Genomic DNA, 23,707 nt, shown 5'->3' with positions numbered 1-23,707 from the left:
AAAAGGTTCATTAGTTCATTACAATCCACTATTATTTTTTTTAAATAAAAATTATCCGGTCCATCCATTTAGAATAAAGTCCATCCAATCCATCCATTGTTAGATTTTAATGGATGGATAATCCATCCGATCCATAAATCAAAGTGTATAATTTTTTTTAAAGTGTATTTTTTTTTTATAGGTGAATTATTTTTTTTAAAGTGTATTATTTTTTTTGATAGGTGTATTATCAAAAAAATTTATCTTATACAAAAAAACTTATTACGATCTCTTTTTAAAAAAACAGCTTATTTATGCAAAACAACTTATTAGGATCTCTTTTGAAAAACAGATTATTCATGCAAAACAACTTATTTATGCAAACAACTTATTATGATGTCATTTTCAAAAACAGCTTATTCAAAACAGCTCATTTAAGCAAAACAACTTATTCTGATCTCATTTTCAAAAACAGCTTATTCAAAACAGCTTATTTATGCAAAATAGATTATTTCGATCTCATTTTCAGAAACAGCTTATTCAAAACAGCTTATTTATTAAAAATTGCTTATTATGATCTCATTTTCAAAAATAGCTTATTCATGCAAAACAACTTATTTATGCAAAATAGCTTATTTCGATCTCATTTTCAGTAACAGCTTATTCAAAACAGCTTAATTGTGCAAAATAGCTTATTATGATCTCATTTTCAAAAACAGCTTATTTATGCAAAACAACTTATTTTGATCTCATTTCAGAAACAGCTTATTCAAAACACCTTATTTATGCAAAATAGCTTATTATGATCTCATTTTCAAAAACTGCTTATTCAAAACAGCTTAATTATGCAAAACAGCTTATTATGATCTCATTTTCAAAAACAGCTTATTCAAAGCAACTTATTTATGCAAAACAGCTTATTTCGATCTCATTTTCAGAAACAGCTTATTCAAAACAGCTTATTTATGCAAAATATCTTATTATGATCTCATTTTCAAAAACAGCTTATTCAAAACAGCTTATTTATGCAAAACAGCTTATTATAAGTTGTTTCGAATAAGCTGTTTTTGAAAATGAGATCGTAATAAGATGTTTTTTATAAATAAGTTGTTTTGAAAATGAGATCGTAATAAGCTGTTTTGCATAAATAAGCTGTTTTGAATAAGCTGTTTTTGAAAATGAGATCATAATAAGCTATTTTGCATAAATAAGCTGTTTTGAATAAGCTGTTTCTGAAAATGAGATCTTAATAAGTTGTTTTGAATAAGCTGTTTTTGAAAATGAGATCATAATAAGCTATTTTGCATAATTAAGCTGTTTTGAATAAGATGTTACTGAAAATGATATCGAAATAAGTTATTTTGCATAAATAAGTTGTTTTTGAAAATGAGATATTAATAAGCTGTTTTGCATAAATAAGTTGTTTCGAATAAGTTGTTTTTGAAAATGAGATCATACTAAGCTGTTTTGCATAAATAAGCTGTTTTGCATGAATAAATTGTTTTTGAAAATGAGATCATACTAAGCTGTTTTGCATAAATAAGCTGTTTTGCATGAATAAATTGTTTTTGAAAATAAGATCATACTAAGCTGTTTTGCATGAATAAACTGTTTTTGAAAATAAGATCATAATAAGCTGTTTTTCATAAATAAGTTGTTTTGAAAATGAGATCGTAATAAGCTGTTTGCATAAATAAGTTGTTTTTGAAAATGAGATATTAATAAACTGTTTTGCATAAATAAGCTTTTTTATTTAAATTGTTTAGTTAAAAAAAATAAGATGATAATCAAAAATATAATTATTTAAATAAAAAAGATTAATATTTTTTGAAGATATTCATTGGACTTTTTTTAATTTAAAGAGGTGATTCATTGGATTTTTAAAATAAGGTGGATGGATCAAATTCATCCATAGTTTTTAATTGATGGATCAAATCCAATCCATTAACAAATTTTTTTGTTTGATAGATGGATTTTGTAGTGGATGGATTGGATAGATATGGATCTCATGGATGATATTGTCACCCCTAATCTGAATGAATAATATTTTACTATATTATGACTATTTGGCAAACGTTTATTTCACAAAGAGAAAGAAAGTAGAATGGATAGTAACGTCATTATAATTATATCTAACCTAATATATATAATAAACAAATGAGGCACGTGACTGAAAACTAACAATAAAAAAGATAGGCATGTGACATGCAAGACGAGTTTATTTACTTATAAAAATCGCAAACATTCTTCCTTCAAAAGAAAATCGCAATATTCTTTTATTCTTGTTCCTATACTAACGTGTCATTTCTAAATATATACAAGTTCTTTTTGACTTGGAAAATATTAATAATGTTTGTATTTTTCTCAAAGTTTGAACACACTTTTTTTATTTCTCAATCTCTTTTAACTTTTAGCAGAAACTAATTCCTTACCCAACCTCGTTGTTTAATAAAAAAACCAACCTCATTGTAAGTATAAGTAAAACATGTTTATGAAAACGAAAATAAGTAAAACATGTGCGCAATCAAAATCTTTTCAACATTGATCACATATTTAGTTATATTTATCCATTTATAATTTCAATAATATGAGTTTATAATACATAGACTAAAATAAATTTCTATGTATCTGTGTTTAGTTTTTTCTGACACATCTTATACTGAAAGGATCTAGTGTGTTTGATAAATATAGTATAATTTTGGTTTCTTTAAAAAAATCTAAAATAAATTTGTTTCATTCCAAATATCAAAACAGATTATTAGTCAAACTGCTTGTTTTAAATATGATGAAGTCACCAGACCAAATAGTGTCAAAAAGCCACCAAACTAGATGTGTTATCATCGATCTTTATTCAGTTGTTCACACGTGAGGTAACTAAAAACTATAAAAAATAATTCAGTGGACACGTTATTTTATTTTTATTGTGCTTTCATTAGTAAGGCGTGGCTTAGTTTTTCAAAAATTTGACAAAGCGTCGCTTGATTTATTGGGTTAGGCTAACGAGTGTTTTAAGGGTATTTGTTAATGAAACCAAAAATAATAAGTTTGTATGAAATTCAACAATATTTTATCTTTTAAAAAATTAAATTTATCATTTTTCAATGTAACATTGATATTTGTATCTTCTTAATCAATGTTCTTAAGGCACTCTTTAGCATTTCTCTGATTTATTATACGAGAATAAATTGAATTCTAGTTTAGTCATTCTCAACCTAATAATTTATTTGTTTTTTTTTCAATTAGTCTAGTGTAATCAGTGATTAGACTCTCACACTATCGTCCTCGTGAGCTTAAATCAGTTGATAGATACAATTTTCAATATATGTAAGGCACGGAGTTCAAACCCCGAACACCAACAAGCAAACAAAAAAGACTCTCACACTGTCACTACCAAAAGTAAAATAAAAAGACTCACACTATAAGATCATCTTCAATGGTGAGGTTTTAACTTTTTAAGACCTTCATTGGGGAGAAAAAAATTGTTCCCAGTTCTTAGGTGGGACCTACACTTTTTTAATATTAAAAAATTGATATATAATGATATAATGTTATTGATAATTGATTAGTAGATCTCATTTAAGAAATGTGTGTGAGATATTGAGTTGGATGGATTAAGTGTTTATTAGGTACAACTATTAAAAAATTATAAATAAGTAATCTGTACACATGAAACTTATTTAAATGTGAAGAAACGAAAAATTTGATGTTCGAACTCCGACTGTTACATATTAATTCTTACGGAACTATCAATCAAATTATCCTTGCAGGATATCATCCAAATTATTAATTGATCAAGTGGTTGAACCGGATATGTGGTTAATGAACTTGCAGAAAAAACTTATTAATAAATTTTTAATTCGGGATTCAAACTCCGACTTCTGCATATTATTGTCCTTCGTCAACGATGTTCTCTTGTTTTGAGTAGCAATGTTGTGGAAAGAAACTAGAACCTTACTTACTTACTTTGCTTCTTTGCTTGCTCTATTATTTGGTTTTTTTTGTTAAAAAGTATGTTTTAGAATTTGAAATTTTTATGTTAATATTTGCTTTTCTTTGTTAAAGTATATGTTATCGAGTTTGAAATTAAAAATTTTATGTTAATTGGTGTTTTATTATGTGTGTGTTCTATAATGCTCTTCTCGCATCAATTCGCATAGAAAATTCACATTTACGTGCAGAAACTCATTTGCAAATATTTGTGGTCTCCCTCGACTCTCAAAAGTGAAGGGAATTAGATGCCAATATCTGCTGTATACATGCATGAGAGATCTTGAATTCAAAAGCTTTATATTTGAAAAGGAAAATGCCAACCAAAATGACACACGCAATTCAACTTTGTGTAGTTTGGAAGCAACAAACAATTATTGATATTGTTAGAACCATTGATTTTACGTAAAATTGTTCGGTTTAATTAATCATTAACCAAACAAGAAGAGATGTGTAGGTATCTATGAGTTAAGATAGACATTAGTGACCAATCCCCAAGGACCATTGAATCTAGCAAAATAGATTAAACTCTTATAATGTATTCCCTCCGATCCTAAATATAGGCAAATTTAGTTTTTCAGATTTATTCAATTAATGATGTAGGTGGACTATATCATTAATTGAATGAATCTAAAAAGTCAAATTTATTTATATTTAGAATCGGAGGGAGTAGTATGTTAAAGTTTGAATTTTTGTTGAAAGACATCTCTACATTTATAGTGTACGGCGGCAATGACTCGAATAAATTATTTTGGATGGAGAAAATTTATCAAAACTCAAAAAATTAAGATAGACATTTGTGGTCATTCCTTTTTTTTATTTTTTAAAAACACAATTGTTCTCGTCTAAATGTTAATAATCTATAAATAAAATATTTTTGCACATATATAAAAAAAAAAAAATGGTATAATCTAAGATCGCTTGAATAAAATGGTGAGGTGATAAGAAATCTCTTGCAGTTAAATCTGACGTCATAAGTTCGAACTTCAACATGGAAGTTAGCTATTTTTTGTGGGCGCCGTTTATGGTAGGAGACTTGAATAGGTCTCCTACGGTAGGAGACATTAAAAAAGACTGTTTTTTTTTTTTTGTAACAAAAATGACATGTGTTGCGGTTAGATTGACAAAGAACACTAATCTTTCCATAATCCCTCTACACTAGATTTTTTTTTTTTTTTCATTTGGTAGATTTAAGAGAGAGACATGTACTGTAGCAACTCCATTGTTGTTGCTGCACTTTCTGTTGATTGTTATACCTCCAACACAATAAATTATCCTTCATCGATCTTCAACATCAAATCGTTGTTTTTTTTCAACACCAACATGTCTTTTTTTGTTCTCTTTATTCTATTTTCATTCGTAATTTTCCATTGACCAGCTTGTGTTCACATCTGAACTTAAACACCATCCCTCTTCAGATCTGAGTTCTGTGAGATTTTCCATTCCGATTTTGATTGTTTTGTTGTGTAACATTTGGTCTGGCGACAGATTTAATCACTTTCATCTGAGTTTAGTGATGAATATGTGAACTTTGGGTTGAATGAATTGAATAATTGAGAAATCAATATTTTCTGCAATTTTGTTTTCAGGTGAATTAGATTAAATGAAATTTGAGTTTAATGAATGTTGTTTTCTGTAACTTTGGATTGAATGGATTGGATTAAGATTTCCAAAATTCGTCGTTGTTGTTGTGATTTTCCGGCGGCGGTGCATCGCATTGTTGTTGTTGTTGGGCGAGTAAGAGATATGGAGAGGGAAAGAGAAAGATGATGGAACATAGTGTGAAAATAATCTAATGTTTAAAAAGTATGATAATACTATGGTCTTCAAAAGTTTTCAAGCACATCCAATGGTTGACATCAATTTTATTAAAAATAAAAATAAAAAATCAAGTCATCTATGGTATGAGACCCATTGAGGTCATGTACCGTAGCCTGAGCCTTTTTTATGTTACGAAATAATGTAAGGAGATGTTTCCCGTAGGTAACCTTCTTAGGTCTCTTACGGTAGGAGAGGCTTGCATTTTTTTTTTGTTTGGAATAAAGGCTTGTATCGTAAATAGATGCCATTAGATATATCTATATTTAATTAAACGGTACATACTAAAAATTTCTAGCATCATTATAAAAAGGTTGATTTTGTAATTGAACCAAAATATATTTCAACCTAGGAAAAAGGTTAATAGGAGGAAAAACAAATGAATTAGTCTAAAATGATAGAATTTTTTTTGTTAGCCAGAATAATATTTTTAATTAAAGGAAAATAGAAGTTAAAAAAATCTGGTTAGTTTTTCAAATATCAATTAGTGTATCAATACACTCAAATTTTTGGATGTACTATATAATTTGTCATATATTACTTCATCTGTTCCTTTTTAAGTTTTGTTTTAGAATATTATTAACACCAAATTAACGAAGCGTATTTTAGTATATTTTCTTCCTATCATACCCTCGTTTTAATCCACCAATATATTCCTTTTTTTCCGCACACTTTCTTTTTTAATAAATTTAATATGTTATCTTTCTCTCATAACAAATATTTGTTAGTTACTATCTTTTACTTCAATAAATTTATTTATTTTTTGCACACTTTCTCCCCCATAACAAACAATTGTCAATTTTTTAAAAATTGCATATCTCTTTAATTATTTTAAGTCAATATAAAAATTATTCCAATTTCACATTAATCAAAAGCTAAAAAAAAATTACTTTCCTCCAACTCCTTCAATCAAAATTAACTTTTCTTTTGATTCAGAGTGTGTCACTTATCTTCCACTCTTTCTTCCTATTGAACAAATATTTGTTTTGAGAGAATGATAACATATTAAATTTATTGGAAAAAGAAAGCGTGTGAAAAAAATAGGAATATATTGGTGGATTAAAACGAGGGTATGATAGGAAGAAAATGTGCAAAAATACACTTTGCTAATTTGGTGTTAATATTCTAAAACGATAGTTAAAAAGGAACGGATGAAGTATTATATACACAAATTTTTTGTCATCCTTAATTATATGTCTAACTCAGACAACGTCCGGTAAATACATTAATTGATATTGAAAACTAATCAGATTTTTTTAACTCCTATTCTCGTTTAATTAAAAATATTATTCTAACTAGCAAAAAAAATTATATCATTTTAGACTAATTCATTTGTTTTCCCTCCTATTAACATTTTTCATACGTTGAAATATATTTTGTCACTCTGCTTTCAGTCCGTTTAATTAAATATAGATACTCCCTCCGTATCTAAATATAAGTAAATTTTACTTTTTAGGTTCATTCAATTAATAATGTATGTAGTTTATATTATAAACCATATACATCATTAATTGAATGAACCTAAAAATTAAAATTTGTTTATATTTAGAAATCGAGGTGTATATCTAATGGCATCTATTTACTATGAAAGCCTTTTTTCCAAAAAAAAAAATTGCAAGCCTCCGTAAGAGACCTAAGAATGTTGCCTACGGGAGACAGCAGCATATATGTTAGTTATAACTTTTCAAAATAAAATAAAAAATAGCTATATACACGCCTTGAAAAAGAAATTCACAGATTCAAAACGAGTGAAGTGTGGACAATTAGTTTTGACTCCTTTGTAATTGGAGGCTAACACAAAGGGCAATACAGTCATAAAATAATGTATATATACTTAATTATCATCATTGTTCAAGTAACTAATTATTTCTGCTAAGCCTAACAACAATACTCACAAAGTTTTTCATTCTTCTGATTTTCCAAAGCCGCCGCCAAACATATGGAACATGAATCTATCTTGAAGCTCTTTGATTCTTTCTGGTTTCAGTTTAACATTTTGAACAGAAACACAACTTCATCAGTAACATCAACGTGTTCTGAACAAAATCTTAAAGATTCTCAGAACAATGAAACATCATATGAAGGACCAAAACTCACACGGATCCGAACTGTTCATAACAGATCCATGAGTGACCAATCTATTGCATGTTTTAACCATGATTCTCTTTCACCAGACTCTGTTCTTAATATCATTCCTTCAAAGCTTCAAACTATTCTTTCAGGTAAAGAAGTAACAGACTCAGAAGATGAAAACAACCTAGTACAAACACAAACTTTGTTACCTAAGAAGAACAACAATATCAACAAGGTTGTTAAGAAGAAAAGAGAAAGTAAGAGTTTATCTGACCTTGAATTTGAGGAGCTAAAAGGTTTTATGGATCTGGGTTTTGTTTTCTCAGAGGAAGATAAAGATTCAAGCTTGGTTGAAATTATTCCTGGGTTACAAAGACTTGGGAAGAAAAATGAAGAAGAAGAAGAAGAAGAAGAAGATGTTTATGATGAATCTGTGGTTCAAAGACCTTATCTTTCCGAAGCTTGGGAGGTTTATGATTGGAGAAAAAAAGAGAAACCTTTGGTGAATTGGAAAGTTCCTGCAATGAACAATGAAATTGACATGAAAAATAGTCTCAGATTGTGGGCACAAACTGTTGCTTCTACTGTTAGATGATGAGATGATGCAGTTCATGTTTCATAAATCTAATTTTTTTTTTCTTCTTTCTCAAATATACATTTTTGCTAAATAATATCCTTGAAATTGTTTGGTTTATACTTTTAGTTTTAGGATAATGTAACATTTTTTCTGTGTAGTTATTTCCCTGTCAATTTTTTCTGGAATTTGACATTCCATTGTAATGTGTAATTTTTGACAAGAGAGGAATGAAATTTAATTCAGTATTTGAAATCTACTAGCTCAAATAGGCCTGATAATAATCTATGTTGTGGTTAAATTGATGGCAGGTAATACTTCTACTCCAAAGTATTTGGTTGATACTTGATTGGAGAAAAATAAACTTGGTTTTCTCTATGTTGAATTGCTCACAGATGATAATAGCTTGAGATACTAAATACAGAAACTTGGTTTAGTTAGCTAAAAGAATTTGTCATGAGACAGTTTGAATAAAAAATTCCTAAAACCCTGAAAAATATATAATTGAAGTGGTACTCTTTTAGCACCTATTTGGATTCACGGCCGCAATGCATTATTAACTTGAAAACAGAGAAGCTATACAATACAGCTTCCGCGTTGCCGCAATTTTTCTTAAAGTGTTGCCGTACCAAACACCCTTTGGAATTGCCTTCGGCCATGGTTTCCCACGTCCCAAAACAAAATTACTAGCATCAGCTAAACGAGCCATCGTGAACACAAGTTTTATATCATGATTTTCTTTATCATTATCGAAAAAATTATGTGAAATAATCAAATACGACGGTTGTTATTGCGAGATGAATGGAGGAATAGAGATGTGAAATGAAAATTAAAATTATAAGGTATCTTAAATGTGTGGCAACTACTTAAATTAGTGGTCATTTTCAACCATTAATAGAGGGATAGAAATCCCCTCCCGTCACTATTTTTCCAGTATATGTATGTAAGAGAGAGAAGGAATTTTGTTGTGTTTGAAAAATATTGTGACAGAAGAGAAGATGCAACCACAACCAGACTGATGTGCTACTTTTCTCAAACATAAAGTTTTTATTATAATAAACTCTAATTGCAATTTGTCACGTGACTCTATTGGCAAAGCATATATTTATAGAGAAATGATATTTGTACAACTTTTTGACAACTTTCTCTCTCATATTCATATTATCTTCTTTTCATCTCTCTTCCTTTTTCTCTCTCCATTGTTTTTGACCAATAAAAAATGAGAAAAATAAGGTTGTCTTCAGATGGATGTTCATATACCCCTACTCATATTTATATGCAAGTTAAACAGAGATGCACGTGGAAAATGTTGAATGATCAATCAATAAACACACATTCCAAAACTACAGCCTTTCGCTTTCAGCTTTGTATTCTTTTTCTTGTGTTATAACTTATAATACCTGTTTATATAGATTCTTTAATCTTTATAGGTTAACGTTTCTTTTTTGTGCATAGATTTTACAATTTTTATCATTTACGGTGAGTTTGACGGAATTATGATTTTCTATCCTACTTAAATTAACGGTGAGTTTGACGGAATTATGATATTTTTCTATAATTTTTTGACAAAACTAACATTTCAACTTAATCAAATTATCGCTTTAATCTCTTTCGTCAATTATATTATATTTTAAACATTTTGACATGTCAAATTTTTTTGGGTATGAAATGTGCTCCTTTTGTAAGAGAATTGTTGTTCCCATATTTGATAAGGTTGTGTCACACTAGTAAAATACAATTTTGCCCCCTCGGCAGTTAACTGCCGAGGAATTTGAAATCCGACTGCAGTTAATTGTCGAAGAAATCCTCGGTAGTTAACTGTAGAGGAAATGTTTCATCAGATGAAACAGCCACCTGCTCCCCCTACATACTATTTTCATCATCAACTTCATTTTCACCTCCATTCAATTCCAAAATCCAATATTTTTTTTATCAATTCTTGATCCAAAATCATTCAAGCATCAAGCATAGGAGGTATCAACACACTTTTAACGTAAAAAAACAGGTATTGTGCATTTTATTCGATTGATTTTTTGGTTATGTTATGGGTTTCTACGTCAGTTACGTAGAACCCTGTCATGAAAATCCTCGGCAGTTAACTGCCGTGAAAAACTTTGGTAGTAAGGTACCGAGGAAAACCTCGGTAGTAAGGTGCCGAGGAACTCTTGTGAAAAATTTTCACAACGAAAAAATGGCAGCTACTGCTATTTTTTCTAAAAAAAATTTTTTGTTTTTTTTTTGTTGTTAATTCATTATGGTATTGATGTTTATGCATTAGTTAGTTGTTAATTCATATTTATGTGTTGTATAATTATAGTAATGGTAGAGAACGCGGAAGATGTTTCGGGAGAGACAAAATAAAATTTTGTCGAAATTTTCGGAGATGTCAAACCGCCTAAGGTTGAAGCGAAACCAAACATTGATGGAGCTTCCGTCCATGTTGAAGCTTCAAAGTATGTTGGCGGCTCCGATGTCCTCCCACTTCAAGCCCACGAGGTCGACACGGCTAGGTTTTTTTTCAGACGACGTTAAGTCGAAAGATAGAGATGAATTGCTTGAGTGGGCGCGTCGTCAATCAAATAAGGCGGGATTTACAATTATTACACAAAGATCAAGCTTGATCAATCCAATGTCTCGCCTAGTGTGTGAAAGGAGTGGAGCTCACAAAGTTTCGAGAAAAAAAAACTGAAGCATGCGAGAACGGGCTCAAGAAAATGTGGATGCTTGTTCATGATTAGTGGATATCAAAGTAAGCAAACAAAGGAATGGGGATTGAACATTCTTAATGGAGTTCACAACCATGCGATGGAGCCGGCTTTAGAAGGACACATTCTTGCCGGTAGATTAAAGGAGGACGACAAGAAGATTGTACGTGACTTGACCAAGAGCAAGATGCTTCCAAGAAATATTTTGATACATTTGAAGAACAAAAGACCACATTGCATGACAAATGTGAAGCAAGTGTACAATGAACGTCAACAAATATGGAAGGCAAATAGAGGTGACAAGAAGCCGTTGCAATATCTAATCTCGAAGTTGGAGGAGCACAACTATACTTATTACTCAAGAACACAAAGTGAAAGTACTACAGTTGAAGATATCTTTTGGGCTCATCCAACATCCGTTAAGTTGTTTAACAATTTTCCAACGGTTTTGGTTATGGACTCCACCTACAAAACCAACATGTACAGGATGCCAATATTTGAGGTAGTTGGGGTCCCTTCGACCGATTTGACATATTCGATTGGGTTTGGATTTGTGACACATGAGAAAGAGGAAAACTTTGTTTGGGTTTTAAAAATGTTGCGTAAACTTCTTTCGTCAAATATGAATATGCCTAAGGTGATTGTTACTGACAAGGATATGTCTTTGATGAAAGCGGTTGCAAATGTTTTTCCCGAAAGTTATGCAATGAATTGTTACTTTCATGTGCAAGCAAATGTTAAACAAAGGTGTGTCTTAGATTGTAAATATCTTTTGGAAAAAAAGGATGGGAAAGAGGTGAGTAATCACGATGCTGTCAAGAAGATAATGAGGGCATGAAAAGCTATGGTTGAATCGTCCACTCAACAATTATATGCAAATGCATTAGTGGAGTTCCAAGATTCATGTAGTGATTTTCCAATTTTCAAAAATTATGTCATGATCACCTTGAATGAAGTGAAGGACAAAATTGTGAGGGCATGGACAAACCATGTGTTGCATCTTGATTTCAGGACCACGAACAGGTCGAATCAGCTCATGCTTTATTGAAGAAATACTTTGACAATAGTGTGGGTGATTTGGGTACTTGTTGGGAGAAAATACATGACATGTTGTTGCTTCAGTTCACTGCTATACAAACATTATTTGGTCACAGCGTTAGCGTGTTGGAACATAGATTCAAAGATGTCACTTTGTACTCAGGGTTAGGTGGTCATGTGTCTAGATATGTTTTGGACAACATTGCTTTGGAAGAGACACGTTGTAGGGAAACATTGTGCATGGACAATGACATTTGTGGTTGTGTTCAAAGGACATCTTACGGGCTACCATGTGCATGCGAAATTGCTACTAAACTCCTTGAAGAGAAACCAATTTTATTGGATGAGATATACCACCATTGGCTTAGGTTATGTATGGGCGAAGAAAGTAACGAAGTTGGTTTTTATGTCGAGGTTGAGTTGAAGGCTATTGTAGAACGTCTAAAGAAACTCCATTTCCAAATGAAGCTTGAGGTCAAAGAGGGTTTGCGTCAGTTGGCATTTCCTGAAACCACCATGATGTCTCCACCACCAAGAAAAGTACCAACCAAGGGAGCAAAGAAAAAGTCGACATTGTGAGGTCTAAAGGAAAAATTACATCGACTTGTCGGATCCCTTCTTCGTGGGAGGTTGTTGATTCCCAAAATCTGGATAGCCAACCGTCACCATCACCAACAACATCATCATATAAAAGGAAAAAAGGTGCTCGTCTTGGTAAAACATCATTTTCCCCACTTCCACCACCTACTCGGTATCCAAAGCCTAAGGCTATCCCGGTTATGAGTCCTATTGATTATATGTCACGCTTCATGCTTCCATTTATTGAAAAAGTGGTGGATGTTATCGGCGATGGACATTGTGGATTCCGGGCTATAGCCAAGTTCTTGGGCTTGACCGAAAAAAAATCATCTCATGATTCATACACATCTTATTCAAGAGTTGATAGATCATAGAGATGATTATGTTGAAGTATTTGCGGGTGAGGATCGTTATAACTACATTTTAAACGGCTTACATCCTCCTGCAAATACAAAAAGTTGTGCACATCTTGTTGATAAGTGGTTGACTTTTCCGGACATGGGACACATTGTTGCTAATTATTACAAAAATGTGTTTGGCCGTGTTGACAAATCTTGAAGTTGGAAACTCGGAATCTTTTTTCCCACTAAGAGGGCCACCACCGCCGGGTAATCAAAAAACTCCCATCTTGTGCCTTGGGGCAATTCCGAATCATTTCGTGCTTATTTATTTGAAGAATGGTTGTCCACTACCTCCATCATCTACGGAGTGGCACAATCACAAGAAAGAAGATGCGGTGACTTGGGAAGATGAGTATTTGGATCAACGTGAGTTGTTCCGAAAGCTCATGGCTATTGAAAGTGGAAACAAACCGTCGAAACCACAAAAGGAGTCAAACAAATCGGCGCCTATTTTGTTGGACACTCCCGAAAAACCAAAGCAACAATTTGAAGTTATTGCGGAAGATGAGGAAGATTCTATGTCACTTGATCTTCTCCAATCACTTGCCTTTTAATGAGTGACTTTTTTGTCGGTGTTAGTCCTTTTTTTTTTGGTAGAAATTACACCGACGTATACTTTGGGGTCGAAATTGTAACGCCAATTTTTTGTGGCCAATATATAAGTAACATTATGTAATTTATATTGATATATATATGTGATAATATGAATTTTATGTGGTGAAACTAGTGCAATACTTATTTATATAGCTTATTAATGTTTACGCATTTGATTTATTCCTTATTACATTCCATTTAATTTTGTTCTAATCTATGATTCTTTTCTTAAAACTTTTTTCAAGTGAGACATGTATGACAAATTGAAGGGCGTGTTAGGTGCTCCGCGTTTAAAAAGACGGTTAAGGTTATGATAACGCCGACGGACTCTCTTGACGATTTGAAAGCACAACTTAACACTTATTTTGAGCATCTTGGTGAAAATCAATATACACGTCACTTGTTTGGTCAAATGTCATGCATAGACCTAGGAGAATATAGAGATGAATACGCATGGAAAACGACAAGCTATATGCCTTGGCTTATTCGCGACGATAGCGACGTCGGATTTATGTTTCGGAATATGGTGGAAGATAATATATTATATACGTATGTTCGTTCCATATGCAATTGCGTTGAATGTAAGTAGGAATTTAATTTAATGATGTGCAATGAGTTGTTTAATTATGCACACTTTGTAACGTTTTGATGAATTTCAAACGTTTGTGTAATTTGAACCAAATTTCGGTTTAATTTAATTATGGACAATTGTAAAAGATATTGTATTTATCTTGTTTATATCCGAGTTTTAATGTTGTATGAATTATTTTGCCTTTTGTAATACTCTGGTATAATTACACGTAAAAATTGGCCGAAAAAATGGCTTGAAAATGTTTAGAATTATGCAGAACCCACTGCCTGCATAATCAGTTTTCCTCGGCAGTTAACTCCCGAGGTTTTCCTCGGCAGTTAACTGTAGCCGGATTTCAAATTCCTCGACAGTTAACTGCCGAGAGGGCAAAATCGTATTTTACTAATGTGGCACAGCCTTATTAAACGTGGGAAAAGCAATTCTCCTTTTGTAATACCAATGTGTTGTTAATAACAAAGTTGGAATTGGCTTGATATCAAAGTCACGGTTAAATACTTAAATTGATTTGATTCAACATAGTTGAATTACACGTCTAACAATAAAGATATTGTTGCTTAAGCCAAAAACAATTCAATCAACTAAACCAAAATTGGAGCAGACGTTGTCAACTGCTCTCTTTGAACCGTCTACCGTGGTTAAAAGGATCATTCGGTTTTAAAATCAAATCGTTTAGTCATCAATTATCACATTCATTCAAATCATTAAATCTGATTCCCTAGATCACAGAAACCTAATCTAAGCCTTCTTAGGAGACTTTTTAGCCTTAGAAGGAGATTTAGGCTCCTTAACAGGTTTTTCACTTTTCTTAGGTAAAAGAACAGGGTTAATATTAGGAAGAACACCACCATGAGCAATGGTAACACCAGCAAGCAATTTCCCAAGCTCTTCATCATTCCTCACAGCCAACAACACATGCCTTGGAATAATCCTATTCTTCTTGTTATCACGAGCAGCATTACCAGCCAATTCAAGAACTTCAGCAGCAAGATATTCAAGAACAGCGGCTAAGTAAACAGGAGCACCGGTGCCGACACGTTGAGCATATCGACCTTTCTTCAAGTAACGGCCGATTCTTCCCACTGGGAATTGAAGTCCGGCTCTGATTGATCTTGTTACCGACTTCTTCCTTGGTCCTCCGCCTTTTCTTCCTCCTGCTCCTTTCTTCGTTGCCTTTGTGCTTGCGTCCATTTTCGAACCCTAGATTTGTTGCTGTGAATTTGGTGTGAAAGTGGGAAATGGAAGATTTTGAATTGCGATGAAGTGAGAATAGATGAAAAATCGTTGGAATGATTATATACTAGATTGAAGGAGATTCTGAGCGTTGGATTGAATCTTATCGACGGTTGAGGATTGTAGTTATGGACACCGTGGCGATCCGCGTGAAGATTTTAAATTGAACAAGATTGGAATTTGGAATCCTTTGGCGATCTGTGTGTTTTTGCCAATTTTGACAAAGCAACTCAATTCATTATATGTTGCTTAATGCTTTTTCATTTTTTAACTAAATGATGTTGCTTGATGGTAAAAAAGAAAAAAATTACCACCAAAATTCATTTTTGTAATTTAGTTTCAGCTTCTATTGTCAATATTGTAATTTAAGTATGTATTATTTAATTTATTGTTTTCATACATGGATAAATATATTTCTACTTGGATTTTGCTAAATCATCATTTTTCATGCCAATTCGGTTTAAAATGTGCCACATCATTGCTTCTTGTATTGAAAATATGGATTAATTGAGACCAAAATTACAATAAAGTGTGATAATTGAAGGATCAAATTGTTCGAATTTAAAATGGAAAGACCATTTTTCATGAGTGTCAATAGAGGAACTAAAAATGCAATTAAATATTTTTTATAGAATGAAGGGGTCATGTCTGCAAAAACATCCCTATTAGCCATCGATGCTAAGAAGTCAAAACCAGAAATGACATCAAAAAAATTATTTGAAAGAGTCATCCATAAATCATACTTGACGAACTTGTCCACCACTTTGTTAGCTTCACGACAAATGTGATATAAGAATAAATGATTCAACTAAAGCAAGATACCAAAGATCAGATTCACTAATAGAACAAGAATGTCTAGCACCACAACTGATCTAAAACACCTTTAAAGTCTTGCATTGTTTGAGAATCGAGGTCAATGGTAGCTTATAATCATCACCAACACTATTTAATCCAATGAGTCTCCTTTTATAAAGGACAAAACCGTTAAAGGCTTACGCATGAAGCAGATAATACCTCATAAGGTTGTGTGGCATACTTGAATCTGAAGAGAAATACTCCTTTTGGCGCAAAAAATCACCTTTTTGGGGACAAAAAAATCACCCTTGTAGTACCGTATGGGTTTGACTTTGATTATAAAAAACTAAGCAAAAGATATTTAGACAATGTTTTACCAATTATCAATACAAATGAATTCCAAAGATAGCTGTGAGGCCTAGCTGTAACTAAAAGAATACATCCTGATTTACTAGAAAATCCTAAACATGAACTTATTCATGTTACAATTGCATCTGCTCTCTTAGATTTCTAAGTGGGCCAAAGCTTTCTTCTTTTACTTCCTCTTTGCTACAGCTGCAATTGCCGGTGTTAAAGTTTTGACCACATTTCAGGCACACACCTTTGCACCCAGAATCACATACTGAATTCATGGTAATCTCAAGATGCACCCTGTCTCTTATGTTTTTTGAAATGTCAATTTGTTTCTCTTCAGGAGGAAAATATAATTGATCATCCAGATCGATTAGTGCATCTTCATCGTCATCGCCACTTTTTCCAAGGGTTGGAATTTTGTCTTCCCCAAAAATAACACCGAAATCCATAGTCTCTGGTTCATTAACAGGTGGTTCTTCAGTGAGTAAAAGGGAGAACTCAGAGAATATGCTCTCAGCAGATGGCATGCAACACCTTCAACAGAAAATCACATTGAAACATGGTATTTTGATTGAAAAGAAAGTAGAAGAAATAATCTGTAATGTGGAATAAGACAATATAGAACATGCAAGGAACTATGTGTGTATATTCTCTTTTATTTTCACATGGAACAACCAATATCATTTTTCAGGCTTGACAGGCACACCTTTTGGTTTGTTACTTTATTCAACAAGTGCTTGCATGAAACTGCACATTTACACTTTTTAGTACCCCATACTCTCAATATTCTCATAGAATGATAGAACAATAAAATAAATATCCAGGAAAATACTCTACAACTAAGCAATAGATAAGACTGTAGTTGTGATGCATTGCATCTAGACGCTAAAGGGAATTAATCTGTTAGAAATTGTTGTAAACATAAATGAGATACCATGTCACTACAACTGCCAAAGAATTACATGCTATTATCACACCAAAATCAGGTTTGGCATTGTGTAAGCTTTAATAAACTGAGATTGATAATGGAATACTATTGTTCCAGAAAAAAAACAGACCAATCATACAAGGAAAAGCAACAGTCATTGAACAATTACAACTTGGGGGGGAGGGGGGGACAACCAGTGGCGGATCTGCTTGGAGACCTGCAGATGCCACTGCACCCCCCAACTTCTCTATAAATATGATATTAGTCATAGCATGACACATGAGTAATGGCTGGTGCAGTGGTTAGACAACCCCCTAACTATCTTGAGGGCGTGTGTTTGAATCTCCCACACCCTCTTTTTTATATTTCAACTGTATTTTTAATGTTTTATATTCAAAAAAATCACTCCTGGCAAGACTTGAACCAGCGTCTTCCAAGTATCATTCAAGCTAACAAACCACCATACCACATCATAATCCTTGAAAGCGTTTGAAACTGTTTATTATATATTCTATCGATATTTGGCACCCCCAACAAAATTACTCAAGATCCGCCACTGGGGACAACATTGGGAGGAAATCATCCGTAATTAACTGGACCAGCATTTAAGTCCAGTTACACCATACATTCTGAAACGTCGTGTTTCCCTCTATAAGGTCTATTGACCATCACCCAACCTCAGACTCTACAATACAAATAAACAACAGAACATCCACTAGTAACCTCCACTTTGCTCTCTCTCTCTCACATTCTAGTTATAGCTCAATATATGAAGCATGGAGAGTGGACAGAGAAAGAAGTACGTGCTACATTCTGTTTGTGTAAGTTATGCGGAAGAGAATATGGAAGCGAGAGTTGTATCATGTCATACACATAGGTTTATTTCGACAGGTTTAGCAGGAATATAATATTAAGAGGTGTTTGGTACAAGGTTTCAAATATGATGGAATCCTTGTGGTAAGAGATCAGGGGCGGAGCCAGAAATTTAAAGTTAGGGGGGCCGAGTACAACTTGATTAAAAAAATAATTTTTTAAATGCAAAAGATGTATAAGAAATCCTAAAGGCCTAAACTAATATTTTTTTGTTTTTTAAAGAAATTTATAACTATATTCAATATGAGAGACATTAATAGGTAAGTAAAATATATAAAACTAATGATATTAGTTGTCAATTAACCTAATAATATGATGAACATTTTAATTAGATTAATTGGGAGAACCATAACCTAACATATATTTTATGAAACATTATATAGTTTAATTTTAACATATAAAAAAATTATTAAAAATATAGGGGGGGGGACCATACCATGGCCTCTAAAGCCCCCCCCCCCGCCACTGAAAGAGATAACTTCCATTGTTAAAACTGCATCTTGCCCTTTACTCCAACACAGTATATAATAGATATGCAACATGTAATATAATATGATATAACAGGGAAATCTAACACAGTATAGAATAAATATGCAACATTCCATGTAAAGAGGACACCGACAACTAATTGCTTGGTTCTTGCATCCTTGCTTTCAGTGTCATACAACAAATGCAGTCAATTACTCCAAATTTTAATAAAGCAGTATGAACTTTATCATTTCCATGTAGTGCAAAGTAGAAACAAAACAATCATCAAATCAACAAAAGAACCATCAAATGCAAACTCAACTTCCGGTTAAAAATGTAGGAGTATGTCCGTTTATAGGCGAATCTCATCAATGATTACATAACATTATTGACAAAATCACTTGTACTGTTTTCTCAACAGCAATGAATCAATCGCAGATCAGCAATAAAGCTAAGGACTGAATGTAAAACAGAGAATTTAGATATATTGTACCAGTTTTGTCCCTAAATATAAGACCCTCTTGAAAAATTTTGTTGACTCCTTTTAAAGGGACTCTTTCAAATTTTCAACTGCATTAATTATTACTTTATCAAAATACCCTTAATTATTATCATTTTTTCTTCTAATCAATGAGCAAGCAGTAACAAATACAATAAAGGATAAACTTCATGGAGGTAGTAGATACTAGGTGAGCAGACTCCATTAAATTGAAGTTTCACATTCGCAAAAGCAACAAAGGAATGCACACAATACACGTACCATCCTATATCTTTCCATTTAATTCTTAAGCTGACTGGTAAAATAAGAGACATGTTCCCACCAAACTCACTGGCAGGCTAAATATTGTCTTCAAAATGATGTGGGACATGAAACCATTCATTGCAACACAGGCAGGTACAAGAATGTTAGCACGACTATTTAAATATGCGGGAAAAATTTTCCTCACATCAAATAAACTCATGCTTTCAGTGGTTCAGCCTTCATAATAGCTTGGTAAGTGGGTTGTGATAAAATTTAGACACAGAGTACGCAGCAAACAGACAAGGAACGGTGTCTGTAACTGGTTACAAAGTTGCAAATTTCAATTTTGTCAAATCAAGCAAGCACTTTAGTAGTCTTAGCTTTAGATGTTAAAAATCAGACCGAGTAGAAATAAAAGGCACTCATGTCACCATTATAATCACAAGCTATAACTTTCTTTAAGGGATGCTGTCAATGCAGAGAGAAAGAAATAATATCTTTTACACTGATGTTTTTACAGAGGAACAGCAATCATCCAAAGTAACTGAAGACGTCGAGTTTATGCTCTTATCATCAACTAGTTTTAAATCGGATGTAAAGAATAGAGAGTGATTAAGAAAGTTTCAACTAGAGAGAAAAAGAATACTCCAAAAAATGTATTTCATTGTAGTAGGCAGGATTTTTTTCTTAACGCTGTTTGAAATGGAGCAGACACTCCTGGCTAGTTTGGTGTGTAACTTTTTCCTAATTAAACTAAAAACAAGTCAGCTACTCCATGTTTTGAGACACATACAACAACTCACCCTATTCCTGATCAGCATGATTCCTACATGGTGTCAAGGGGTTCTTATCCAGCATTTTTTGGGATATTAGATATAGTCACATTCAAGATACATAAACGAACATAAAGACAGCAAATGCAATTTAACCACGTAAATTTTATCATTTGGGGCAAAACAAATATAAAAGCAGTGTCTAATCAATGGCACATGAAGGGAGAGGAGTCCAATTCCGGGCTATGAAGCATGACCGGCACTGGACATGACACTACAGTTACACGTAGACACCAGAAATAATTTGCGAAAATAAAAGTAATTGAATGTGACCACATGCGACAGTGTCGTGTTGGTGCCCTAAACCAACACATATGAACACTGGAGACACCTTCAATTTGAAGTGTTGATTCTTCATGGATTCCAGGTGTCGAGGGGTTATTTCTTTCTTTCTTACTTATCACATTTTTGGGATATTAGATATATTTGCAGATGATGCGTAAACAAACATAAAGAAAGCAAATGCAATCTCACCATAGATATTTGAACATTTGGGGCCTGAAGGATTAATCTATGGCAACAAACACAAATGTAAAACAGCGTAAAATCATGAAAGAAAACAACACATAAGCTAAAGATGATAGGGAAATACCTATTACACACAAGCGTGAGGACGGTTTTTATGATCCCATCAAGCCTCAATTTCTTCTTCTTCCTGGTCACATCAATAGAAATCTGAATCGGAGTCCCATTCGGAAAATCCTTCACTGCTTTGGTAATTCGCAATCCCATAACAGAAGCCTTATTTTTGGAAACATCAGTTGAAAGGTTTCCTAGACCTAATCTCTCCAAAGTAGTGCAATACTCCAAATGTAAGATTGAAGCATTTCTCTTGTATATAACAGCACCTTCCCAAGGCAACCCTTCATCTTCATCAATTTCTTCTTCTTCTTCATCGCCCCAGTCAAAGGATGTCGTGCCTTCTTCGGTGTATAAATCACGACCACTCTCCTTACATTTTGATACATACTTGTGTAACACATTTGATTCAGTTCTAAAGTAAACACCGCCTATATGTCTTGCTTTACAAATGGGAACAGTTCTATGTAGAAAAGGGGTGAAGGAATTACAGGAAAATGTTGTTAAGGAATTGTTCCATTGAGAAAAACACAAAGGGGCTGAAGGGGATAAAAGTGGCATTTTCAGGTTTTAGTATGAAAGAAAAGGGTATAGTATACTCAATTAAGAGAGCAAAGAAAAAGTGAAAGTGCTTACAGTGACGTAAGAGAGTAGATGGAGAAGATTAGAAGCGTTGTTTTTTCTACCGGTGCTTCGGAAGCGGCAGACTCAAAAGGTTGGAAGTTCTTCCATACGAGAGAAGACCCGTGATTCCCTCTGCTTGCGGACTGTGCTGCTAAAGTGCTAAGATGATGATGAGTTGAGGATGTAGTCAAATGGATAGAAACGTCAATGTGAAGTATATATAAATTTGGGTTTCAGTCTCTATAAATATTCAGAATTTTATTTTTAGTTCCTATACAATAAAATCACATTTTTTAGTCCTATAAAAAATTTTATCAGCATTTTATTCTCTATCAAAATTTTCCATCAACATTTAGTCTTATCAATCAATATTTTTTATCCCTAAAATACATAAGAAAAATGTCACAGGGACTAAAATGTGTGATTTTATTTTGTAGAGACTAAAAGCAAAACTATAAATATTTATAGGGAATAAAAATTTAATTAACCCTATAATTTTTTTCCTTTTTTAAATCTAATATTTAGTTAATTTTAAGCACTTTTGGATATTTTTAAGAAAAATTAAGTTTTGATATCACTATTTTAAAAAATTATTTTTTGGTCTCCTTACGGGTACTTATCCTAGTCGTAATTTGAATTTGATTCACAACATTGTGAGATATCCATCACTTTTGATCGGCTTTTTTTATTACATTAATGCATTTAAAAATTCAACCCAAAAATGTTATTTTCTTTATACAATGGTATAGAAATGAGATTTAACTTTTTTAATTAATAATTTTAATAATATTAATAAAACGATAAAAGAGCGAATAAAATAGTTTAAATGAAAGGTAAATCATGAATAAAAAAATTTAGCTAAAAATCATATGTTTTTCGGAATCCTCAATTACAATGTGAAAGACATTTATTTCAAATTGAACATTGTATTAACTAATGACACATTTGTTAAATGTTGCCTTCCTCTCATTTTGATCAATCTTGAGCCGCCGGATTCGCTTGCTCTTACTGGCCCCTTTGATTCCACCCAAAGATCTACAATACACACATTTATTATAGATGTGTGCATTGCACTAGCTCGTGACACATTTTGTAGATTTCGCCTTTCTCCCATTTTGATCACTCTTCGGCCACCGACTTTGTTTGCTCTTATTGGTCCCCCCCTTCATTCCCCCTAGGATCTACACTCATCACATTTATTATAGATTGTCTCATGATACTTTTTTGTAAATGTCGTCTTCCTCCCATTTATTACGGATTATGTGTCGCATTGTGTGTCAAATTGACTCATGTAGCTTTCTCTATATTTCGCCTTCTTTCCATTTTGATCAATCTTTGGCCACCAACTTTGCCTACTCATGTGGTCCCATTGACACCGCCCTAAGATCTACAATCCACACATTTATGGATTATGCATCACATTGACTCATGACACTTACTATAAATGTCACCTTCATCCCATTTTGATCAATCTTCGGTCATCAACCCAAGCTAGTCCACTTATTTATGCCCTAAGATCTCTATACATTTATTACACATTGACTCGTAACTCTTTGTAAATGTCGCCTTCCTCCCATTTATATCAATCATCAGCTACTGACTTCACCTTCTCATGTTGGCCTCTTTGAGTTCGCCCTAAGATTTTCACACATAAATTAGAACTTCCCTAAATTTTCATACTTAAACTGCAATGAAATCTATACTTCTTTTGGCATCTTGATCCACCATTTCCTCTTTAAATGCATGTGGATGTCTATCTGAGTCTTGTTTCGCATGAATGGTCGCCTTAAATCCTTTATTGGATCATATTGTACAAATTCTGCAACGACATTACCCTTATAATTCACAGTGCTTTCTGATATAAGATATGTCAACAATCCTTAGACATGAACTCTTAATTAACACAAACGAATGATCATCCTTGAATTACTCTTTTACCGT

General features: G+C 32.7%; 3 protein-coding genes across 3 annotated transcripts; 1 reads left to right on the top strand and 2 right to left on the bottom strand.

Moving 5' to 3' along the window:
* The first annotated feature begins 7,633 nt into the window (after positions 1-7,633).
* LOC11417998 (uncharacterized) lies at positions 7,634-8,677 on the top strand. The gene has a single exon (XM_003629758.4). It carries the CDS (start codon positions 7,724-7,726, stop codon positions 8,450-8,452), a length of 729 nt encoding a protein of 242 aa, XP_003629806.3. The 5' UTR covers positions 7,634-7,723; the 3' UTR covers positions 8,453-8,677.
* A 6,155-nt stretch (positions 8,678-14,832) lies between these two features.
* LOC11411375 (probable histone H2A.1) lies at positions 14,833-15,661 on the bottom strand. Its single transcript, XM_003629749.2, has one exon. It carries the CDS (start codon positions 15,526-15,528, stop codon positions 15,076-15,078), a length of 453 nt encoding a protein of 150 aa, XP_003629797.1. The 5' UTR covers positions 15,529-15,661; the 3' UTR covers positions 14,833-15,075.
* A 968-nt stretch (positions 15,662-16,629) lies between these two features.
* On the bottom strand, positions 16,630-21,974 carry LOC11406154 (large ribosomal RNA subunit accumulation protein YCED homolog 1, chloroplastic). Its single transcript, XM_003629748.4, has 2 exons — positions 21,156-21,974; positions 16,630-17,253 (listed from the first exon to the last, which is right to left on the bottom strand). Exons 1-2 carry the CDS (start codon positions 21,701-21,703, stop codon positions 16,848-16,850), a joined length of 954 nt encoding a protein of 317 aa, XP_003629796.1. The 5' UTR covers positions 21,704-21,974; the 3' UTR covers positions 16,630-16,847.
* Positions 21,975-23,707: the final 1,733 nt, after the last annotated feature.

Source organism: Medicago truncatula, chromosome 8, assembly GCF_003473485.1.
Source record: "Medicago truncatula cultivar Jemalong A17 chromosome 8, MtrunA17r5.0-ANR, whole genome shotgun sequence".
In the NCBI taxonomy this organism is placed as follows: domain Eukaryota; kingdom Viridiplantae; phylum Streptophyta; class Magnoliopsida; order Fabales; family Fabaceae; genus Medicago; species Medicago truncatula.
The sequence above is the reverse complement of the archived record's forward strand: the minus strand, read 5'-3'. Positions and strand labels throughout refer to the sequence as shown.